Genomic DNA, 24,008 nt, shown 5'->3' with positions numbered 1-24,008 from the left:
AATCAGTTAACAAAGCTATTAGGTAGGTTACGTTTTATTTCGTGTTGGAACAACTTTTACTTGTAGTGCGTATATATATATATATATATATATATATATATATCGAAGACATCTTTCCAGTGAAATAACGATTCAGTTATTAATTAGCAGTGTTATTCGAGTCTTGGGCTGGTGTAATTTATGTAAATTTTTATTATTACATGGTACTAACATACACGAAGCTAACGATGTACTAATACGATCGTTAAAAATTAACGAGAAACGCAGATTTTGGAATACAGTTCCCACCAATTAATTACTCGCGTTATGTGCTTGCAACGGGCATATAAGATGTACACTTATAAATGCTGCACTTAAAAGGGTTAATAAAACGAAAATTATTTCGTCATATTTAATTTCATTAGCGTCACCGCGCAATGTTTACAGCTTCTCCTTTGGAGAACGGTCTCCGTCGGCTTTTGTAGCTCGACAAACTGCAAAGAAAGAAAGAAAGAAAGAAAGTAATAAAAGGGGGAAAGAAAAAAGCCATTACTTTCTACGGTAAAGTATAATTTTTCACGTTAAACAGCACGAACAGGAATAAGATATTACGTATTATCTCGATTATCCGACTCATTTGATAATTTAATCTATCGTTTAATTGCTCGATTATTGTAATTAATTTCAACGAATTCGTTGATCAAAGATGGTATTCTGGCTGTCGAAGAAAATATTTCCCTGTGTATTCTGTTTGGATTTCGAGACATTCGTTGGATGTCGAGTAATAATAAATGTTAATTATTATAAACGAATACTTGGAGTAAAATCATATAAATTTACATACAAAATTTTATTCGTTTCGATATTATGAAATTTCGTTTAAGAAAATTGGTCGATCGATCGATTGATTTTCTCACGAAATTCTACTAATAGTGTTATTTCAATCGTGCAAAAGCATCCTGGGTAAGACAGGTCTTTTACCTTCTTTCCCTTCTTTTTTTATTTCTTTCGTTGATTGATATATCCACGATCGTAGGTAACGCAGAAAATCGTGGGGCAGATACTTACGGAGATTTACGCGTGCGTTATGACGCCAGTTTAGTATCGCGTAAACGTGGGTAATCGCGACGAGTCGATGCGAAACGATCGCTGCGGAACATCGAAACGAAGCGTCGAATTTAGGAGAATTATTTCGTTAATTGATACCGCACGGTTTGAATTCCGTTCCCTGAAATCGTAGTTTGTTGGTAACTATTTCGAGGCCGGGATTGATCATACTACGCACCATTCAGTGTACAATGGCTACAGAACGTATCGATACACCGTTGTATTTATCACAGCATTTACATATTAGCTAATTACGTCTAAGCTTATTAAACTTCGTATCATTTAATGGAACTTTCATACGATTATTATTATGGCGTTCTTTCTTTTTATTTATTAAACTTCCAAAATATTCCTCGTAATGAATTATATGACTTTACGTTAGCTTTTACATAAAGTTCTTACGTTGCAACTTTATTATATCTCACTTTGGTGCGTGACATTTTAAGCGCCAATTGTAAAAAGCTTAAATTTGGAAATTACATTCGTCTTAAGAAAACGATATGCTTAAGAACATGCGTCAATATCTGGCTTATAAACTATCCGATACTCGTGGATACAGCGTGTGTTTTCTTAGATATTAGATCAACTCTAGAGGAATTAAACGAAAAACGTAGCTAGACTATCATTTGATATTATGAAATATAGAAGCCGATACAAAAACACTTCATTGTAAAGTAGAAGTATGTGCCAATACTTTTTATAGTAGCTGTAAGTATATATTATATTACTGGCGTGTGTGTTTGTTAAAGGTGCTGGTAGATATGTACGTTGGTAAACTTTTATTAGTCCTTCTTTTTTATTACCATCATATATTTGATCTCGTGCTGAATCGTTGAATTTGTTCAATTTGTTGTACGTGCGATTGGATTATAGATATTTCAATATCGATTGACGTTGATGTTTCTAAACGTCGTTAAAATGGCAACCAGATTGCTATCAAATCGTTCTCTCAGCTGTGGAGCAGAATTTTGCAAAAGGTTAGATGAATCGATATCGATTTGTGTAGGACGAGTAATTGAATAATTTCCAATAATGGAAATTTTAATAGTAAAAGGTATTGAAATTTCTATAACGACTCGAACAACATTTTTCGTCTATTATGACATTTTATCGTTCGCCCATAAAGTCACTTTATTGTCTATAAAGTAACTTTATTATCTGTCGTATAATAATTTATCAATTAATAATACTAGTAAATAGATAGGTTACGAATTGAAGCTTATGGATTTCTTATAATAATCTTCTTATAATTTTTTAATTTTAAGGTAAATAAAGGAATCAAATAACTTGTAATTTGTCAAATTTCATTTGCTTCATCATCGAATTTGTTCCTGTTATATGCATCACAAGCAAATTCATTGCTACTGGTAATTTATAGTTTACGACTTGTGACTTGTAAAATTTCACTGTATCACAGTATCAGTTCAATTATGCGAGGAAGTTTTGCAATAGAGATTTCTCTATTTTCTTCTTGTATAACTGTCACGTGAATTTTTGTTATATTCCTTAACTTTTTCGCAAAGTAATTTCTTAAGAGAGACCAGTCGTGTAATATGTATGTATAGTACCGTAAACGTTTTATCTCAAAATGTAGTATACATAACATAGGAATTTATTATACATCAACAGCTAAAATTACAAACTTTATAGTATCTGTAATAAAGAATCCAAAAAAATGTTGACAAGAAAACAAATATTTTTTATCTCGTTTGTTCTATATTTCTCTTCATTTTATTGCACTGTGAAAGAGTTAAACACAGAAGACTATTTCACCTCGATATCGAAACATAAATATTCTTATCCATTTATTAAAAGATTATTTGCTAACGCATTTCGTGTGCAAAATACACTCTTCTTTTTATATATGTCTTATACTAAAACGAATCTGTGAACAGCAATAAGTATATTTATATACGAGTTTCGTTAATAAAAAAAAGTATATTAGAAGGTATATTGCTCTGTTCTTATATAATTATATTTAGAAATAAAGACATTAATTGAATATGAAATTGTACGATTGTTAACAAATTCGAAGATCCAACGGAATTGGATGAAGCGTATTCTTTTTTCTTTTTAATACCGAGATACAATATTTTTCATACAGTAAAAATTTTTAAAATTCTTTTATTTCGGTCTCGTCGTTTATCAAGGTCAAAGGTCAGTTTCTCAATTTTTTATCAGCATCAGTGCTTATGTAACAATGTAAATCAATCGAACATTGTTTTACTTCTTTACGTACTCGACAATAAAAAAACCACCAAAGTTTTGTCGAAAAATTATCGATCTTTTGACTTTTATGATTTTGTGGAAATAGGTGATCCTTTAGTCATCCGTTCGTGATCATTTGAAAGGGTAAATCCTCTATTTTCACCTCGCCAAGTTGATTCGTCCGATCGGGGTGAGAAATGAGAAAATGAAAATGCTTGTCGTTCGATTTCACGTTTCTAAGAAGTTAAAAAACTTTTTTTGCGACACGAGTCATTATGGATACGAAGATTGGAACCTTTATAGAAAAGGAAAATGGAAAGAAAAACAGATAAAATTCCTGCTATGTTGATCTAAATGGATTTTTTAGATTTATCGTATTCAATTCTTTTTTAATTATACGAATTTTTTAAATCATCTAAATGAATGAACGGTGATCTGTAACGCAATAGTAATGATGTTAACAAATTATAAAATTATACAAATTCGACAAATCTATTCACGATATTATGTCATATATAGAAGAAAAAAAATAGATAAATAGATAAACTTGTGAAAAAAAATAATAGACCGGGACAAAGTTTTCCTTTTTCTTTTATATACGACATAATATCGTGAATAGATTTTTCAAATATATGAGGAAAACACAAAGAGCTAATATGTACCTAGCATAAACTTCCCATATTTACCAAAGAATAAATTACGAAGAATCTGAAATATCTACGTTATCCTTCTCAGAGGGAATACATAAATCTTTTAAGCGATGGAAAAACTTCCGCGAGTAACAGCAGAGAAAAAGAAAGGAAATAATATTTAAAACGATTCGATAGCCATTGCTGATAAGGAGCACGTTAATGTTTTTCTCGGGCAGAAAAATTTACAGTTGCTGCGGCCGCAAGAAATGTTACGAAAAACAGATAGCGCATTAACATGGTAACGTTTGGTACGGTGCATCGCACCATATGAAAAATAGAATTATCTTTCACGATATTTTAACCGGACTGTGTTTGCGTGCGTTGCGTGAACAAGCGTGAATTTCAACATGCCGCGTCGTGAAAATCGGGCGAAAAATATCGCTTCGGCCCGTGTTCTAACCGGTGCTGGTGGTGGGAGCGTTGTGGATGTGTGAATCGTTGAATTACATTCGAATAAAAAGTTAAATGGAAACGGTTATAAAAATAACAATAAACTGTAAATGTTTCGATGTCGAGCGAAACACTTTCGCGATCGCGCGGTATGAAAAGGGGCAATTAAGCCAAGTTTAACTTTCAGTGACATATAAAAAGCGTGCCGAGCAATTTTACACCATACACTGTTTGGTCTTTCACGCGGATGCGAATTTTTTATCGTTCTATTTCCCCCCCGGAATTCTGCAACTTTTTAAAAAACCGTCCTTTGCGAGCATATATATGTAAATCCGCGCCAACGGAACGAGGTGTGACTCGTTTTGTATTAAGAATTTATTTGTACGCCACCGTTACGGCGTGTTAAGTTGATAACTTAATAGTTTAACTTGCTTCACCGTTATTGCGTTAATACTTCTTTTTAGTCGGCCAACAATTTCGCCTGTTCTCGTATATGCGCGTCGGTGCACTACTATGTGTCTTCATTACGTTATTAAATACTTCTTTTAACGAACAAAGGTAATCTTATTATTGACGTTCAATATCACGTTAAATATATAATATGTAGCAACATAAAGGATTAGTGTGTTTTTTTTCGAAATGCTTAAGTACAGCTATTTAAAATAGCGAAATTATTTCAACAGATCAATGATATTATCGTTATCAGACGCGTATAACTTTTGAAAATTGAATTAATAGGATCGATGAAATCATAAATAGCGTGAGAAATTTCTCTTTTTTCAAAATCGTTTCTCAGTGACGTGTCTTTTTATCGGATTCTACATTTCGTTTTTATGGTATATCGTATATTGATAATCATACGCAAATACCATTATGTAACACGAAATTCGATATACTTGGACATAATTGATTAATATGTGAATGCAGTCATGAATACAGCGGTGTACAAATACCTTTTGTAGCCATTGTATAGAATATCTGATAAACCCGCTATGATAGTTTTGTACGTCCACGTTGAAACAGCTCTATCGTCATCGACCTTTCAGTATCGAATTTGTCGGAGAAGTTTCTCCAAAAGATTAGAAAATATGCCTGTATTCTGTATCGATAGTAACGATAGCATTTTGTATCGTGTGGTTAATCGTGACTTTCAAACTTTTCTTCGAAGCGAACTACTTACGTACTATCGTGTCGTATACTTTGGTGTGTGAAGTGGATAGACGCAATCTAAGCAGCGATCTATATAACGTAAAATGTTTATAATAGATAGAAATAGATGCCAAATCGAGACATAATGTTAAAATATAGTTGGCGTGTCGCATCTTATCTCTTATTGCTTGTAATTGAGTACTTATGTATATCATTGGCTGCGTGAGCCAAATCTCAAACTGACAACGTGCCTCTTTACATTCCCTTCATTTCGTGCGTAACAAACCACGCTATTTGAACATTTGCAATTAAAATACCAACATCGTACGTTTTATAATATCACTGCTTCGTTATTCGACAAACGCTCTTTTTACCGTGTTTCAACAAATCGATTGTTTAATAAAAAAAAAATTGGTTTAATTGATAGTAAGGATTTTACTTACAGTAATGTTCGTATCGAATTATCAAAATTTATCGTTTAATATTACGAGTTTGAATATTTCGATCTTTGGCAATTGTACAAACATTTTTGGTTTATAAAAAACCGTCGATCTGTAATTAATATTGGAAAAATTTCAAAATACACTTCACGCATGTCGAAGATTATTTATAGTAGATAATGTGTTTTTGTTATTTGAGATTTTCATCGTATCCTATATATCGATATCGTAGCAATAATTTTAGGTATTACACCGTTGAAAATAGAATATCGAAATGTTAGTTCGGTTCGTTAATTATAAATATCGTCGGTACTTCATTTCGACGATACACTTTGATGATTAAAGACGATGATACCGCGTTTATATAGGTTTTCATTATCTATGTAGATTATCTACCAACATTAATATTAATCAATATTATCTATTGCGTTATCTTTCTCCTTATTTATATATATTAATGAAATACAAATGGTCGTGGAAAAATCTTGATATTACTTGAATGGAACTATTATATGCTTAATCTATAGTTACTGGAAACTAATTTAATTTCATTACTGTTTTATTCATGAAATTAATTTCTATCTTTCTCGGCAGTTGAGTTATTTTTTTCGTTAGTAATTCGTAGTTACGTTACACGTTTTTGAAATATTTATCTTCGCAATGATCGAATTTAAAAAAATTATGAAATCACCATCGTATTTTATAATTTAGATAAAAAATTATAAATTATTAATTTATTAATATGGATTATAAATGATAAATTACCTACAAAGAATTCGTAGTTGTTTGATACAAATTAGACAAATTTATATTCCATTTATATCCAGCGAATAGAATCGCCGAAAATCGTTTATTTAGATTATGAAACTTTGCGTACTTTGATTAATTTTGTTCGTATGTTCATTAACATAGGAGACATCGACTATATCACGATTAAATATTCGACGAGTAAAGGTGAAATTCTTATTTGTGAAATAAAAAATCCTCAAACTGCGTACTATAATAAAATATGTGCTTACTGGAATCTTAAGGAACTCGTAAAAAAGTTTAGACCTCCTTAAACTCTTGTACTTTCTTTTTATAGCAATCTAAAAGTTATACTTTTCTCTTAGCTGTTCGCTTTTGTAACCCATTGTTACACTTTCCAATTTTATACTTCAACACCTTTCACTTCATTTCATTTCACTTTGCAATTTAGTAAATCTACGAAATTACCAACATGAAATACATATTTTACATCAAATCGACGAATCGATGAATCTTTTGTTTTGGTTTCACAACTCGTGGAATTTTAATTATTTCCCTGTAAACATCGGTGATAATTACATTTAATTAATTCCTTTTCGAAGCAATAACGTTCACCTAATGACGCGAAAGAAGTGAAAAATATGCAATTGGAACAGATTTGTCATAACGTTGCAGAATAAAAACAGAATAATGTAAAAATGATATAATTGTCATAAATGATTCGTAAGTAGTTTCTTATCCTCCATTATACGTTATAAAGTGTTATATTGTTACGTTAGTACTTAAATATCGCACGGTACTTTTATTATTTGCTCATAACTATCGGTGCAATTGGAATTATTAATAAATTATACAAAATTCCACTGTGTTAGTTTTCATTAACTTTGAATCATCATTTACATGTTTTATCTCGAAAGTATAATGGAGTTAATCGATTTATAAGAAGCGTATTCCGAAAATTTGCCGCGGCTGTTAATTTTCAAAGAACATCATTGCGTGTTATTATTTTTAAATTAATTATTGACAAATAAATTGAAAATCTACCGTACTTTATAATTTCTCTGTTATTGACTAACATGAATATTTCATTGTCGAGCGATCGTCTAATTAATTTAAGTAGTATATGTTTAACTTTGCTAAATTTACGTAGGGCATTGAATATTAGAGATGCTTCGATTGTCCAAATAATCCAATCATGGATTATCCAACGATAATTACGAGAAATTTATCCCTTAATTATCAATTATCTAAATGTGTAAACCAAAGTTCCAACTTATCGTAGATGAAACAATACAAAACAAACAAATGCATAATATACAATTAATGAAACAATTCGCCAATTACAGGAAGTAACTATTTTTACGTCTGCGCATCACCTATCTCCAGTGTGCCTTTTTATTTTTCTTAAAAACGAATTATCATATTTAAATTCGTAACCAGACCAGAATATGAAGTTGCAGGACAAGAAGTTATTGCACACATACGCGTGATTAGAAATTAGCATACAACCCAAACAATAGTCTGGAACACGCAATTAGCGCTAAAAGTAGTCTCGCTACGTATCGTGGCTTATTAATATTGCGAATAATTGACTGTTCAAATACTTCGGTGATCTTCACGAAGTACATGCCTCCACTAAACATCCAGCAACTTTCACTACCCATTTTCAGATCAGCTTTAAATTTTATCGATACACGTAAATATAGTTGAGCTTCGTTACGACGCCAACGAGATTTTAAGATATTTTGTACGATATGTACGTAACAATTTTCTAGGTCTGTTCGAATACTCTCGCGAGCCACTGAAACATTACGCGTCTTAACCCGAATTTACACTGTGTCGCTTTGGAGGAGAACGGCGAATGAACGCTGCTTTCATTCTTGTCTCGTTCGTATCGTAGACGAGATGTCGTAGGAAGCGGTGTCGATTGTGCGACGCTTGAGACGAGATATCTTGCGCATCTTTTTACCAAATTACCGAATTTGCGCTGTTTCACTTTGGAGAAGCACGGCGGATGAATGCCACTTTCGTTCTTCGTACGCGGATAAATCAAAGATGAAAGCAGCATTCACCGTGCTTCTCCAAAGTGAAACAACGCAAATTCGGCTTTGGTAGAAAGATACGCGGGATATCTGGTCCCAAGCATCGCACAATCGACACCGCTTCCTGGAATAAGCCGCGAATGGTTAAATTCCTCCGCGAACTTTGCGAATAGCCCAATACACGTACGAAGCTTGCGTGAAATTTGCTAAAGCTGAACGACCATAAACCGGCAGAAGGATTAGGGTACCCGCGGCGAGGCGAAGCGCCATCGAGCGCAGCTGACGAGCCGATCGCGTGGCCGGTCTCGCGAAAAGTCTCTCTTCCTCGCGCGCGCGTGCGCGCTTCGTGAAAGCAGATTCGCGAGCAGGAAGAGCGGCTCGCAGCCGTTTATCGTGCGCGCATAATCTAATTGCGTAGCTAGCCGGCGAACTGTTTAACATTAAACCGATTGCACGGTTTAGTCACAGTCCCGGCGTCGGGACACGCGTGCGTGAGCGCCGTTCTAAACGGATTGACCCAAAGAAAACCTCTGAAATGACATAAATAACGGAGACATGCACACGGTGCCGGGCTTATGTAACGCGATGTACGTACAAAAGCCGCGGGAAAAGTCCGACGAAGAAACGCCTTTGATCGAAACCACCGTAGCCACTGGCCGTTCTCCAGGAAAATGAAATTCCGCCTAACGCTAACGAGAATTATTATGAGCATTGGTTTCGAAAATTTCCTTGTCTTGTCTTCTCTTGAAGCGCTCGTCTTCTTTCGTCCGCGAAATTCGACCATTTCCAAGCAAAGCTGGTTATATACTCGCGCACGATTCAGTTAATCGATATTATTAGCGGAATTTTGCAAATTACCTATACCAGTAGATTTCCCTTCGTCGGAAAGATTTTACGTTTTTCTCGGTCTTCTTGTGAACGAAATGCTTCTTGAAAATCGAAACGTGGGATAAATCGTCGATGAATGTCGCGCGCTTTTCAAGTATTATATTCTTCGGCGAGGAGAAGGTCTTGTTAAAAGAACGACACACTCGTTTCTTTTTCAATCGATACGTCGCATGTTGAACTACAAGCGATATTTGTCGCAAACGGTTGTAGATTGGCAAAAGTACGTAATAATAATTCTTCACGCATTTGGTCCAAACAAACGCGTAAACTGACAGATAGTATAAACGTAAAAAGTGTGGAGAAATGTGTGCTTCTTTTTTTAATAAGACTCGTAAGAGTTGCACGTTAGAAAGTGCAAAGGGAAGATTGCGAAATAGAGCGAGGGGCGTGAAGCAAAGGTCAGCTAGAAGCATCGTAGCACGCTTAATTTGCGAGAAACCTGCAAGTTCCTGATATTCTTCTCCTGATTAAAGGCTACAGCTTTTTATACATCCAGCTTACTTCTCGGCTCGCGTGTCTTTGTTTCGTTGCAGGTGTCTTTTGAGCAAATTTGTGGAAAATGAAGTTTACGTTGCTGAGTACGTTCCTGATACAATAATTTAGGACGTGTTGATGAAAATGAGAAGGAGAAAACGAGGGACGAAGAAATACATGGGAACATACAAATCGACAGAAACTGCAATATGAAAAATGAATTAAGAGTTTAAGAAATAAAAGAATTGAAACCTGTGTACGAACAATGTCAAGGACGTTAAAATATACCAAGTAGAGTTCACGTTTCACGAAGCATTAATTTTTGCAAGAAATATACGACGATATTATATGGTATTACAACCGTGTTCTTTGGTAGCTCCTTGCTGCGAAGACAGCGCAACATGGTGATGATATGGTTGCCATCGACAGGGTGCTGTGTTTCTATAAAATCACCAATTCTGACAACACGTATCCCGTCGATATACTAATTTCTATCTAATTTTTATGAAGTACAATAGATTTTGGTAATATTTGTTAAATTAAAGACAATTAAATTTGTCCATAAAAATATTCTAATGTTCATCTAATATGCACGACTGGGTCTCAGCAGATATTCCATGTTTCTTAAAAATTAGAGTAAACTAAATAACGATCTGTTCTCGAATTTATCGCACTAACTATAGAATACTCATGATAGATCTAACGTTACGTTATGTAAAAAAATATTACAAATGTTAAATTCTATAAAAAACAAAATGCAACAAAGTGAAGCACTGTACTATTTTTAAAACGTATTATACATCGTATCACTGTATCGTGCAATTTTCATTTTAAAGTATAGAAAAATTCGGTACACGCGGAAAATTATTTTCGTTAAGAAGAGTTATTTTCTTGATCGTACCAACATAATAAGTCATACAAAATGCTATCGTTAGAAACTTTGTAATCGCATATTTAATTCCTCGCTAAAGTTAGCGAAGAAACATAAATTATAGCATTCTTGACATTCGTGTAGTCATATAAGTTTAGTCTAAACACTATTCGCATACACACCGAACGTTGTATAAGTATAAATATTACGGAGCTTAGGGATCGTTACGAACCAGTCGTAATTTAGAGTTTGCAAGTTCTTATAAATGCTTGCGATTGCTTCAACTATTATTAAGTATGTTTAGCAGAGGTACCTTCTCATAACAAACTTTACGAACGTGTAAATACATACGCAACACTCCTATACATCCAGAGCTCGGGTTATTAAATGAAAACCGAACTGGTAATAATAGTTAATAAATTTTGGTTTATTATTCTTTGTAACGTTTGATCGCAGGATATTCGGTTATGGATCGTATTAATTAAATTCGTAATTTCGAGAAATTTAATTATTTAAAAAATGCAAGAGTAACGCGGTAAACAGGCAATCGGTAACTTTCAATTAAAAGCTAATAATTTTAACATTTAGTTTCAAATTTAAAGACACGCGGGCGTTTGCATTTTGCCAAAATATCTTCATTACCAAGTATTACTTTCAGCCATCGAAAACTTGCTAATTACCACTAAATTACATAAAACTCGCCCTAAATTTATCGTATTCATCATAATTAATTCCGAACAACATATTAGCAAACTAGGGGAGCAAAAATAATTAACCAACCACCGCTATCCACTCTATCCCTAAACGGAATTCGAAAACGCTCTTTCCCACAACTTCGATTTATCATCAACCCCAAAATTCGAACTATAAATTTAATCGAGTAATAGCAATGAATTTTTTATAATTACCCAACCTTCTGGCAAAAGACAACTTATTGTCTATCGATAAAAGATAACTTTTTTTTACTTGAATGTACCAACGTTAAAGATATATATATATATATATATATACACACACACACACATATATATATGTGTTGCTTTAAAATGAATCCTAAGACGAGAAGTAAAAAGGTTCGTACCATACCGATAATAAAGTTAAAGTTAAGTAAATAAAGTTAAAAAAACAAGTACATATCAAACTATGTAAAGACCATCTATTTTTTTATTAAATAAAAACTGTCGGAAAAAGATTCACTCGGAAGTAGGTTATTAATGATTCAGCGTAACGTTTCACTGTTTACCATGTCGCTGACACAAGCTGGAGCATCTCGATGAAATAATCACACGGTATTCAACGATGACGTTGTTGCTGTACATTCATCGTAACTTTGAAGGTTTCCGGTGCTAGCGAATGTTATAGTCTGAAAATGATCAATGTAATTACAGCATGTTGCTATATTTAGATGGACGATAACCGTGATAGTCGTAGTACGCTTGATACCTGCACGGTGGCAGAGATAGAGTCGCAAAAGCCGATGTTTAACTTTAATGAAATCATTTTTCTTGCTCGTACACCCCTTGAGTATCAGTCGATGCCGGTGCTCAAATTAGCGGCGTCATCGTTTCTTTTCTCCTTCCATGGCACTCAACACGCGTGTATAGTAAGCATTCCTGGCGGATTTCACGCGGGTAAAGTTTGCGAAGTAGCCGCCGGGCAAATTTAGCCGCAAGCTCTAATTAAAACGCGCCGAAGTTTCCGGAGCACGCGAAGAATATTCAACGCGGTTTTTCACGCGGCTCATGGACGAACGCATAGCCAGCGAGTTTGCAAATGTTGTTGGAGTGCGTGAAATCTGTTCCCTGTTGAACATTTTAGATTTTATTTACAATTTTATTAGAAATTATTCACGCACCTATAGTTGTCCGTAAAAGCATTCCAACTCTTTTGGCTGTTCTTTACACGATATACGAAACATTTTGAAATTTTACCAGCACCGTAACGAGACCCGATTCTCGTGACTCTGTCGAGACAGTTTGAAACAAGTCTAGAAATTACGAACAGGTGTCGAGAGTAGCTTGCTGCGAAACATCAAAAAAATATGATTTAGTTTCAACGTTCTTTCCAATCGATGTATTCCATTATCGAATTCTACGTTTTAATATCGCAACTATGAAAGCTAATTCCAGAAATTCGCTTAATATTTCTTTCGTGAAATATCAGGTACTCGATCCTTCTCAATTTTCCCAACTTTCTTACTTGGATGCGCCACTATTGCTCGATCTCTGAAAGAGAACAACCGATTAATTTCCACAAGCTTATTCACAGAGCAGTCGTTATAAATCTGGCAGTAAATGAAAAAAAAAAGTATTCCTCGCATCGTTTCCCTCGTCGATTTTTAAATTTACGAAGGCGATCGGTACGGTCTTCTCGTCGACCCACTTGATCTTTAATCGATTAATCATGCGCTAAGATTTCGCTGCGGTGAACCAAGTTCAGATAATCGAAATTCTGTTGCGATTCCAAAATCACAGTGATGATGAACGTCTTGCCGCTGTTTTCCATAATCTAGCGATACAAGGCAGCTTGGTAAATCGGTTTAATTAAAAGTTTCATTGCCCAAATAACAAGGCTGTTGTCGAGTAACGCGCAAGCGTTAGGCATTTCTCGGCGTATTATTCAAACGTCGAACGACCGGTAATCCCACGGTAATTTTGTCACGCGTTAAAATATTATTTTCTTTTTTCTTTTTCTTTTGTTATTACGATACACCGTTCCGTGTATTATCACGTAGAGGTTGTGCCGCGTTATCAGAGGTTCCAGAGGAATCACGCGAGCATCGCTCGGTGCTAGCACACGCCATCGCGCGCGCATATCCATCCGCCGATATATCACGCGAACACGCGCGTCCACGCGGGCTTCGTGGCGCGGATAATTACATACGTGTAAGTGCACATGGCTGTGACACGTGCGTGTACCGTGTTCACGCGTTCTAAGTCTCGTTCAGATTAGTTATGTTGCCTAAATTCAAGGTAGACTTAAAATAATTTAACTGTCGGATGTACGGTTTGATTTTGAAACCTTTCCAGTTTATTTCGTTGAACGAAGAAGACGCGTTATCTCGTCGGTCAGATTTCCAATCACTCGGGCATAATTGTAATTTTCTTATCTATATCTCTCTTATTTTCTGTTGAAAATAAGCTGTATTGTATTTGTATTTGGAAGAATTAAAGTTCACTCTCTGTTAATTGATTATAGAAATTGATGGTAAACGATAATCTGATCAACACACGAGTCATGCGAATAGTTAAAGAAATTCCAAGACATATCTGAAGCTCAGTTTGTTTAAACTTATCGACGGGTAAATAGATCATATAATTAGAGTTTACCGATTCTCCTGACTATGTGATTGTAATTTTTCATCGTTATAGTACAAGTTCACGTTCCGATAAGCGGATTCGATTAACACCAGTTCCGTTGATCGGACAGCAGCTAATATTTCGTTCCGATGAATGGAATATCACGGTAAATAGCAGATTCACGTTGGTAAAGCGGTTCCGTATCGCCTAAATACAAATAACGTGTACGATGGCTCGCCAAAGTATTTGAACATGTTATACGTGTAATGGGTAACATTTTGAAATTTCATTAGCACCGTAACACGAATTATCATGATCGTATAGACGAAGTTTGAAAGAAATCTGAAAATCGCAAAAGTATATTTGAACAGTCGACTATCCATTATATAAATAATTCTCCGTATTCACCGGAGTCACCTTTGACAGTCATTCATTCGCGAGTTTCTTTTAAATTTCACCAGATGTTTCGTGCAGCGCGGATAATGTATTCCATAAAATAAAAGATTTTACATTTCATAAGTGTTATAAAAAGTTTCTACAAGTGTCTGAATGCTTTCATGAATCATACATATACTCATACATATGCATACGCGTATAACTTAACGAACTCAACGAAACTTTGGACATGCCAGCGAATAAATAGCAAACTGACTGCCTCACGATCGTTCAAGAAATAACGAAAGATAAGAGCGCGCGGTATCGTCAGCCGATATCGGTCGTGCATCTTTCGCGGATGCGTGTTCCGTGGCCAGAATTAAACGATGACCGCGCGTAGTTAAGAAACGCGCGCCGCGTTCGAATAAATCCCGCGACGCCTCTCCGACCAACGAACGAACGACTGCGCGTACTTCGCGCTTCCGCGGACGCTGATTTATGCCGCAGGAAATTGCGATAGCGACGGTGCCGCGACTACACGCGCTTTTCCACCATGCGGACAGGGAATTCCAATTTAGACGTCCACGGTACTTTTTCGCGAGGAAATCGTGATTTACCGGCGGAGGAACGATCGGCCGTGTTGCGTAACGGTGTCTGATCGTTTTGGCACGATCACAGGTGTTTTATCAGCGACTATGCGAATGGCTAACGAACGTTAGGATCGCTTTGAAGTTCGGCAATTGGGAATAAAATTTACATTTTTCACGCAGATCCTCTATGTTTCCACGGACGAAGAAGATGAATAAATTGGATATCGCGAGGGTCATTGGTGACCGATAGTTGGGTTGCTAATGGCGCTATGTTGGCTATCGATGACTAACGATGTAAGAATTTAGTCGATAAATTAACTTCAATTTTTTAAACGTATTTGTGACTCCAGTTAATCTTTTGCACCGAAGAAACGGTCGTAATGTATGTTTAACATTATACAGCGGTGGACGAAACAACGTTTGTAAAGGAGAAAGTATATAACGATATCGTTCATTTTTTTTAAATATACGATACGCGCATACGGAATAAACGATTGTCATCGATGCGATGGAAGAAATATTTTGGCACAAAAGTTACTTTTTTTAGAAATATTTTGGATGTATCGTTTTTCATCTTTTTTGTTTACGAAGCCAGAGGTCGAAGCTTGGATATTACTTCGTAGCTGCGAAATCGCGCATCTGCTCTGTGCCCTCCGTAATAACATCGTGTCGTAAACCCGCAGTGTACACATCGGCAATCAGTGGATGGAATTTTGGGTTAGTTTGGCAGGTGGATGTACGAGCAGGAGTGTTGGACGAGTCGTAGGAAGGGGTAAAACAGCAACTGTCATTTGCGTTCGAGTATTTTTTATAATGCAACAAACACGTTCAACATTCAGATTTCTCAAATAGAAATTTTCTGACGTTTTTTCTTATAACAATTTGTAAGGATTTTTCACGCAACGTTTTCATAATTTGCAAGCACGTTTGCGTAGTTGGTATAATTGAGTTTGGAACAAAGTCGTTTTTGTACTTCGCCAAGAGATTGGTGCCTCGAGAAGGGTGTTTTATAGTCGACCATCGCGCGAAACTCACCAATGCTCGAGCTTGATTTTCACAAGCACGAGCGCCAACGTATCAACTTCTTTGCGTTCCTGGTACGAAACTTGCAAAGTACCGTTTGCATCTTCGTTAAACGATATCCAAGATGTTCTAATTTAACGTTTACTTTGAACTATTTTAATTAATCAAGTATTAGAACTTAATTGACTATGTGGAACGTAAAAACTAACTCTACGCGATTGCGTAAAATTATCGATACTGTTCAACTAGTTTGGTATCGTTGAATCGTAGGTGACTCGCGATCACTCGGGTTGACTTATTTGTTCGAACGATACCTCGTTTTAATAGCGTTTATCGCGTACAACGTAGAATATATAGGAAATAAAATAGCTTCAACTTAAATCACCTGAGTCAAACAATAGTATTCGCGTAACTCAGAAGTATCAATATTGGATTTAACGCGATAATGCTACGCAAAAGCAGAACATGTGGATGTTGATCGACTAACTAATTAACCCGGACCGTACAATTTATCCCAAGCTTCGCCGATCGCCCAGTTCCCTTTCCTTTTAACCGAGCGATCGAAACCTCTCTCTGATGAACGCGCAGTTCCCAATGCGAATGAAAGCACACGGGTGTCGCGCGAGCAACTAACCCCGGAAACTTCAACAACGAAGCAGTGAACAAGCGCGGCCGACAATGAGCACGCGAGCGACGCGTAAAATGAGGGAAAGAAAAAAAAAATATGAAAGAAACACGCATAGAAAATATGAAAAGAGAGAAAGAGTAGAAACGAGGGATGAAAAAGAACAGCGAAAAAAAAAACGAAAGAGAGAAAGAAACGTTCAAGATGAACGCAACAAGAGCCGAGGAGTTAACGCACGGACCGGTACAAATGTTTCTTCTGCAGCAGGGTTGCGGGGTGCAGTTCAGACATGGGAAGTGAGCATTACTGCCTGAGGTGGAACAATCATCAGAGCAACTTGCTGGGTGTGTTCAGTCAACTGCTGGAGTCGGAGTCGCTGGTGGACGTGACACTGGCGTGCACGGAGGGACCTTCGATACGTGCCCACAAGGTAGTCCTCTCCGCGTGCTCCAGCTATTTCCAGGCCCTATTCCTCGACCACCCGAACCGCCACCCCATAGTCATCCTAAAGGACGTACGTTTCGCCGAGCTACGTACCCTCGTCGACTTCATGTACAAGGGCGAAGTAAACGTCGAGTACTGCCAGCTATCGGCCCTCCTAAAGACAGCGGAGAGCCTTAAGGTGAAGGGTCTAGCGGATATGACGAACATCAACGCGGCGGTAGCGTCGAGGGACGAGCAACAACAGCAGCAGCAGCAACAACAGCAACAACAGCAGCAGCAACCGCAACAACAACAGCAGCAACAACAACAACACACGAGCACATCCGAGGGTATACAACGCGAGACATCGCGAGAACATCACCGTGAACGTGAAAGTATAAAGGAAGCGAGCAATAAGGAGAGAGACAGGGAAGGAAATACATCCGGTGGCACGGGTTTGCCATCGGCAGGAGTGAAAGAATGCGAGCAACCCCAACAAAACGTAGCCCAACCACCCACCAGCGAGTCGACCGAGGCGGTAGACATGACGGATTGTCCGGCATCGCCCACCGGACCCGGTAGCCCTTGTCCAGGACCTTTGGCCCTTGATCGACCTAGGAGGGATTCCGAAGATGCCGCAAGTTTAGAAGAAACGAGGGGTTCCCTTAGTCCGATCTCGGTGCACAGTGGACCGTCGGATATGAGTCTAAGTAACAATACAGGAAGCACGCCTGGCGTGCTACCGTTGAACTTACCACAGAGCCGGCTTCCGTCCCCGCACAGTACAGAGCCTCTCGCGGGTCCGTCGGGGTTACCCCCGGTCCAACAAGTTCCACTTGTGAGTACAATTTTTATTCTCTTTATATCTGTATAGCATATCTGTGGATTGAAAGATTCGAGCAGAATGTTTAACGTATTTGCCGCGAAAGAGACCAACTGATGGAATATTCACGTTACTATGAACGACTATTATGATCGAGACGCAGCGAATGTGTTAAAAAGAGAAATATAAAACGTTAATGGTTTATGAAATATACGAAGACCACAGAGATATTTAATTCGTGTAGATTCTGAAAGTAGTAGATCGCTGAGGAATATTTAATATTTTATCAAACAACGAGTTATTATATCCTTGTTACCTGCAAATCATTCTTCGTTTAAAATGGAAAATTTTGTGGATAGATTTGAAATTATGAAGTATTTGCAGAAGTCTTTTCTTTCGACTGTAATACTTGTAATTTTGTATGTCTGATACATTTTTATATTTTATCGTTGTGCGTGTATTCTATTCCATCACTGAAAATGTGTATCATTGCGCAAGAAACAACGCGTGCGAGGTTGTATTTGAAAATATTCGTTGGCAACAAATTTTACAAATAAACGAGATCGGAGCAATCGATTTTGTTAACAAATTTTTAACACGAAAGCTGCATAACGCTAAGTAGAAGCATTAGACGTTTAATTTTCAGACATTCTACAACGTGTATAGTAGAACCTTCAGTTTCCGAACAAAGCATCGTCGGTCAGATAAAAGAATTTTTATATAACGAGATATTTATCTTTCCTTATAGAGATTATTCTATACATCGAAAGGTACAGTATCGGTGTCGCTAGAATGTGTAATAAAATCTATTAATTATCTATGTTTTATTAATTACTTGTAGGACTTTTGTTCTTTCTGTTGCTGAATCGTGGTAACCTTTTGACGCGTTAAATTGTATCTGAAACTGTGTAAAACTTCTTTTTCTAGTATCATATACCTTATATAGTATATATAAGTGCTACGGAATGAGAATGCTTTCAACGTAATACATTTTTGCGACTTTGCGTCACTCTGACCATTTCCCATCTTTTGAAGTATCTTGCGTTTCGTTTCAAAAGTTAGTATCATACGTTGCCTCTTTGATGCTATTACACACTGTGTATTAACACGTCCACCGTCTACATCACGCACATTTACGATATGTATATGATACCGACTTGAACGCTGGATCCAAATTAAACATCATCGAATTTAGAAGTGGAATTCAGAATTAAAAATTCGACGTTATTTCATACGACAGACACTCGTGAAATTTTAAACCATAAATTTTGTATTTTTGAATGTTATTGATTAGCATGCGAAGCAATAAGCAATGAAAATCCAGTAGATAGCGATACGTGTAAAACATTCTGAAGTCAAACAAATTAACTTCTCTTTTCGTAAATTTCGCAATTTTCAATTACCTCCGAGATGCTTAGTATCCAGTATCTCAAGAATCAATGATTTACTTCCATGAAATTATTTCTCGTAAGAAGTATGGATAAAAATAATATTTTGCATTTTTTAATTCATACGTTTGATCGATATAGTTTTTGAACGACGTATACGTATACTGCAGGTTCTACTGTACATCGGTCGTTACATTTTTAACTTACATGTTATTTCTATTCCGCGTTAAGTAATGTAGCCAAGAGTTACATACAAACACTTTTAACCGCTTGCTTTCCAATCGAACAACTTTGTCCCGTTTACATAATATCGTCTATCTGTCTGGAATAATTAATCAAGTTAATCGTATTCGGGCTTCTTCTAGAACGTAGTACAATACATAAATGCTAATGATTTGGGGCGCGGTTGGCCCAGGCAAGCCAGTTCATACTTTTCCCAATAGCATCGACAGCTATCCAATTATTACTTTGACGTGAACCCGATGTTCGTTTGCAGTCGTTAAAAAAAGAGATGGACTGGGAAAGGTCGACCGAAGAGCGCAGTGCGAGCAGCGAAATATCCACGGATTACAGACTCCCACCAGATCCGGTGAGTTTCCCTCTTTCTCCGTACTATATATTCCAATTTATTGACTACTTTTTATTCTCGTACTTTCTCTTTACTCTGCATTTATATATCGATTACGGTTATCGCCGGTTGTGTATCGCCGGTCGCGCTCGACTCATCTGCAATCGCATACACACGACGGCATTACCATTGGATTGTGGATGAGCTGATGCGAATCTTTCAAAAAAAAAAAAAAAAAATAAAAAGAAAGAAAAATATATTAAGACATTAGTAATAAAGTATAAAAGAAAAAATAGAGAAATAGAAACGTCTACAATTTGTTGGATCTCGATGAATCTTGTGTCGTACGAAGATTACGACGAATCGTTCGTTTACGTGCTACTCGTTAACGACACCACTGGTGTTGACAAGAGTCCGTAAGATCGTTCGGGCAATGACGAATTTGTCGTTCGATTAGCTCGAACAACGTTTCAACATGATCCATTTTATCTATCTATCTATTTATATCTATTTTTTGTTTGCCTATCTATCCATCGCCGATAGATAGACAGACATACATTATATTTCGAGTTCACTTGCATGTGGGTCTATTGCATGCGTGCCCAAGTGCTTTGCTGTTTGCTGCTCTCCCCGCTAATTTTGAAAGTGATCGTGTCATTAACAGAGTCGCTAGTCGTCCTGACCGAGAGTAGAGTGTGATCGGAGATGTTCGATAACGAAAAAAAAAAAAAAAGAAAAAAAGAATACGATACAAAGAAAAAACCGTTCATCCCCCCCCCCCTTTGAAGTACGATGGGACTTTTGTATTTGTGTTAGTGATTTCCAAGGATGCATCACGTGACAGTGTTAACGGTTCATTGACCAGAGCGCAAAGTTCGATCCTGATCGAGCTCGAATTCGATCGACGTTCACGAGAAGAACAGTTCAGAAGTACACACGTACATCCTTCGTTGACTTGAGATTCGAGGTTTACGTTACGATACACCCGACTTTACGCATATACGATATCTCGTGTTCCCTTTTTTGAGAATCTTGCATAGACGTGATAGGACGTTTAAAGTAAGAAAGAAAAAAAGAAAAAAGAAAAAAAGAAAAGAACAGACTCGCTAAAGAGACAAGCGTAATGACAAATTGGACCTAGCCGCTTGCCGATCGTTCTAGCTTAAGTGCCCCGTAAGAAAGATCTTCGTCGAGACGCGCTGCGCAGAAGGAGATCAATCGTGCATGCTCGTCTATCTTTGACGAACGTATTATCTTCTTTTCCAAACTAATTCACTTCTCCATGCTCCGTGCATACGTCCTGTCTTCTGTCTGTCTTTCTCTTTCATTCCTCTGTTTCTCTCGCTCCTCTCGTTCTTTTCTAACTAATCCATTTACGCGATTGTCCAACCTCTCTCTTTTCGCTATTTTCGTGCGTCTGTCGATTCCTTAGCGCGCTGTTTTTCCATCGATCTTCTTGTATCTCTTCGTCTTCTTGCTCTAACTTTTCCTGCCTCTTCTCTGTTCTCGTGAAAACGGAAAAAGAAAGTCGAGTAATAACCCATATGATCCTTTGGAAACCGTGAAACCTGCCCCCATCCCGATGGTCCTTGGAATCGTGAATCCTGCCTTCCAATTGGATTTCCACGGTTCGACGGGCTGAAACGAATCACGTTGATAAAATCGTGATCCGTGACGGTACCTTCGGACGTTTCTTTCTTCCTCTGGAAATCGAAGGAAAACCGGCGCGTAACACGTACTACGTTCTTCCTGTTCGTCCCATCCTGCCAGCCTGTCTTGCTAGCTCACTGTCAAGAAGTTGACCTTCGTTTTTGGCCATGGTTGTTTTTTACTACATTTTTATATATATATATATATGTATATACATATATATACACGACATATATATTACGCAATACATATATATCGTTACATACATGTACTGATATTATGTGCAAGTTACATATATATATTCTCACGTTCGATATACATATATATGTATACATATATATATCTATCGTTTATACATATACAAATTATATTGACATTCATTATATTACCATTTGTTACTTTGTAATATTTGTATTTCGATTTGTCGTTTTTTTGGATTGAGTGCAATGCCTTTTGCTGCGGCGAGCCCTTTTTACGCCGCAGTGGCCATCTTGGCCCCGGTTACTACCAATGATCGTGTATAAGCAAAAAGATTTTTGGAAAATATAAAGATAAAAAGAGATACGCAAAAAGAAAATGAAAAAAAAGAACAGAAAAATCGGAGGAGGGACGAGGGGTGACGGGTGGGCTGTTGTTGTTCTTGAGCGAGGCTGTGGGGGTTGCCAGTTGGCCCGTACATGTGTCACCCACTATCCCAGATACGACACATATACGCGTCTATACATATATAGACACGTATAAAAATCCCCATATACGTGTGTATATATAAAACACGTTCCTTATACGTTGTTTTTACACACACAAATCAGACAGTTTCCTTATGTCATTATACATATGATATCTCTGGGGTGCGCGTCGTGCCAAACAAAAATGAGCGTCAACTTCTTGTGCTACCGTCTTACATGCCGTCGAGAGTTATCATTTTCTCGTCAGGCCTTCAGGGACTTCTTTTTTTCCACCGAAAAGAAAAACGAGAGGGGTTGATGATCATGATGATACAGAGGAGGAAGGAAAGACAGAGGAGAACCTCGCGTACACGCGTAACATCCGGTCATGCCAAAAACGCGCTTCTTACAAAGTAGTGGTCTCGCGAAGACAAGCCTTGCCTGTTCTTTCTTTATTTATTTTTTTTCTCTACTACATTTTTTTTTCTATATCTTAACCAACGGTCTAGTGGCGATAGAGAGAATACAGTCAAGCAGAAATAGTTAAAAGTTGAGAGAGCAAAGAGAACACGCAAGAGGCAACGGGAAAAAAACGGAGAGAATGTGTGTGAGAGAGAGAGAGAGAAAGAAAGAGAATAGAGAGAGAAAGAGAGAGAGAGAAAGAGCGTGGAAAAAAGAGAAAAGATAGAAAGTGAGACACGAGTTTTTTCGAACGTGCGCCGATTGAAGCCCGGCGAGTCGCGGCTCGTACATACATATATGTATATATACGATATATGTGTATCTGTGTACGCTGTGAGTCGAGTAGCGTCGAAACGAGCGATTTGTCGCGGCGAAGTAGCGGGAACGTGCATATAGCGTCCACGTATCATAAGTGACGGAGGGAAAGAGAAAGACGGAACGAGATATCTGTTCTCTGCTTGAAACGATCACTTCAAAGTAAAAAGAGGAAATGAAAACGGGAACTTTTTTTTGCAAACAAAATAGATGAATAGATAAATAGATAGGTAGATGTATAGATGATTAAATAGATTAAAAAAAAAAAAAAAAAAAAAAAAAAAAAACACTTCAAAGTAAAAAGAGGAAATGAAAACGGGAACTTTTTTTTGCAAACAAAATAGATGAATAGATAAATAGATAGGTAGATGTAAAAAAAAAAAAAAAAAAAAAAAAAAAAAAAAAAAAAGAAAAGAAAGAAAAAAGGGAAAAGAGTAAGAGAGTGAGAGTGAAAGAGTGGGGGAGAGCAAGAGCGTAAGCGTAAGCGAAAGCGAAAGCGAAAGCGGAGAGCGAGAAGCATTATTACTCTGTGGGGGTGTTACGGACGAGCTAAAGGGAAGACAAGAAGTTGATGTTCTTGTTTGTTTGGTTGCAGGAGTTGATGGGTGTGGATGAGCGGATGTTTGCGTGCATGTACTGCGGTGCCTCGTTCCTCCACCAGAGCAAGCTGGCGCGGCACATCCTCTCGCACAGCCTCGAGTCGCTCAAGTACCGTGAGCAGGCGGCCCACCTGCAGCTGCAGGCTCAGCTGGGTCTCGAACCCGGTATGCACCTGCCGCCAGAGGCCCACTACCCCACCGCAGGTACGATCGAGC

General features: G+C 37.2%; 1 protein-coding gene across 2 annotated transcripts in view; it reads left to right on the top strand.

Moving 5' to 3' along the window:
• Positions 1-24,008, top strand: part of LOC100742853 (protein bric-a-brac 1-like) — a 110,524-nt gene that overhangs the window by 19,538 nt on the left and 66,978 nt on the right. The window contains exons 2-3 of one of the 2 annotated variants that reach the window (XM_012394003.3): positions 17,164-18,160; positions 20,030-20,122. In XM_012394003.3, the coding sequence (XP_012249426.1) occupies positions 17,189-18,160; positions 20,030-20,122 (1,065 nt within the window). In that variant the 5' untranslated portion in view covers positions 17,164-17,188. The remainder of the gene's footprint in view (positions 1-17,163; positions 18,161-20,029; positions 20,123-24,008) is intronic. The other variant, XM_012394005.3, reaches the window with a different exon arrangement.

Source organism: Bombus impatiens, unplaced genomic scaffold (genome assembly GCF_000188095.3).
Source record: "Bombus impatiens unplaced genomic scaffold, BIMP_2.2 scf_0064, whole genome shotgun sequence".
In the NCBI taxonomy this organism is placed as follows: domain Eukaryota; kingdom Metazoa; phylum Arthropoda; class Insecta; order Hymenoptera; family Apidae; genus Bombus; species Bombus impatiens.
The sequence above is the reverse complement of the archived record's forward strand: the minus strand, read 5'-3'. Positions and strand labels throughout refer to the sequence as shown.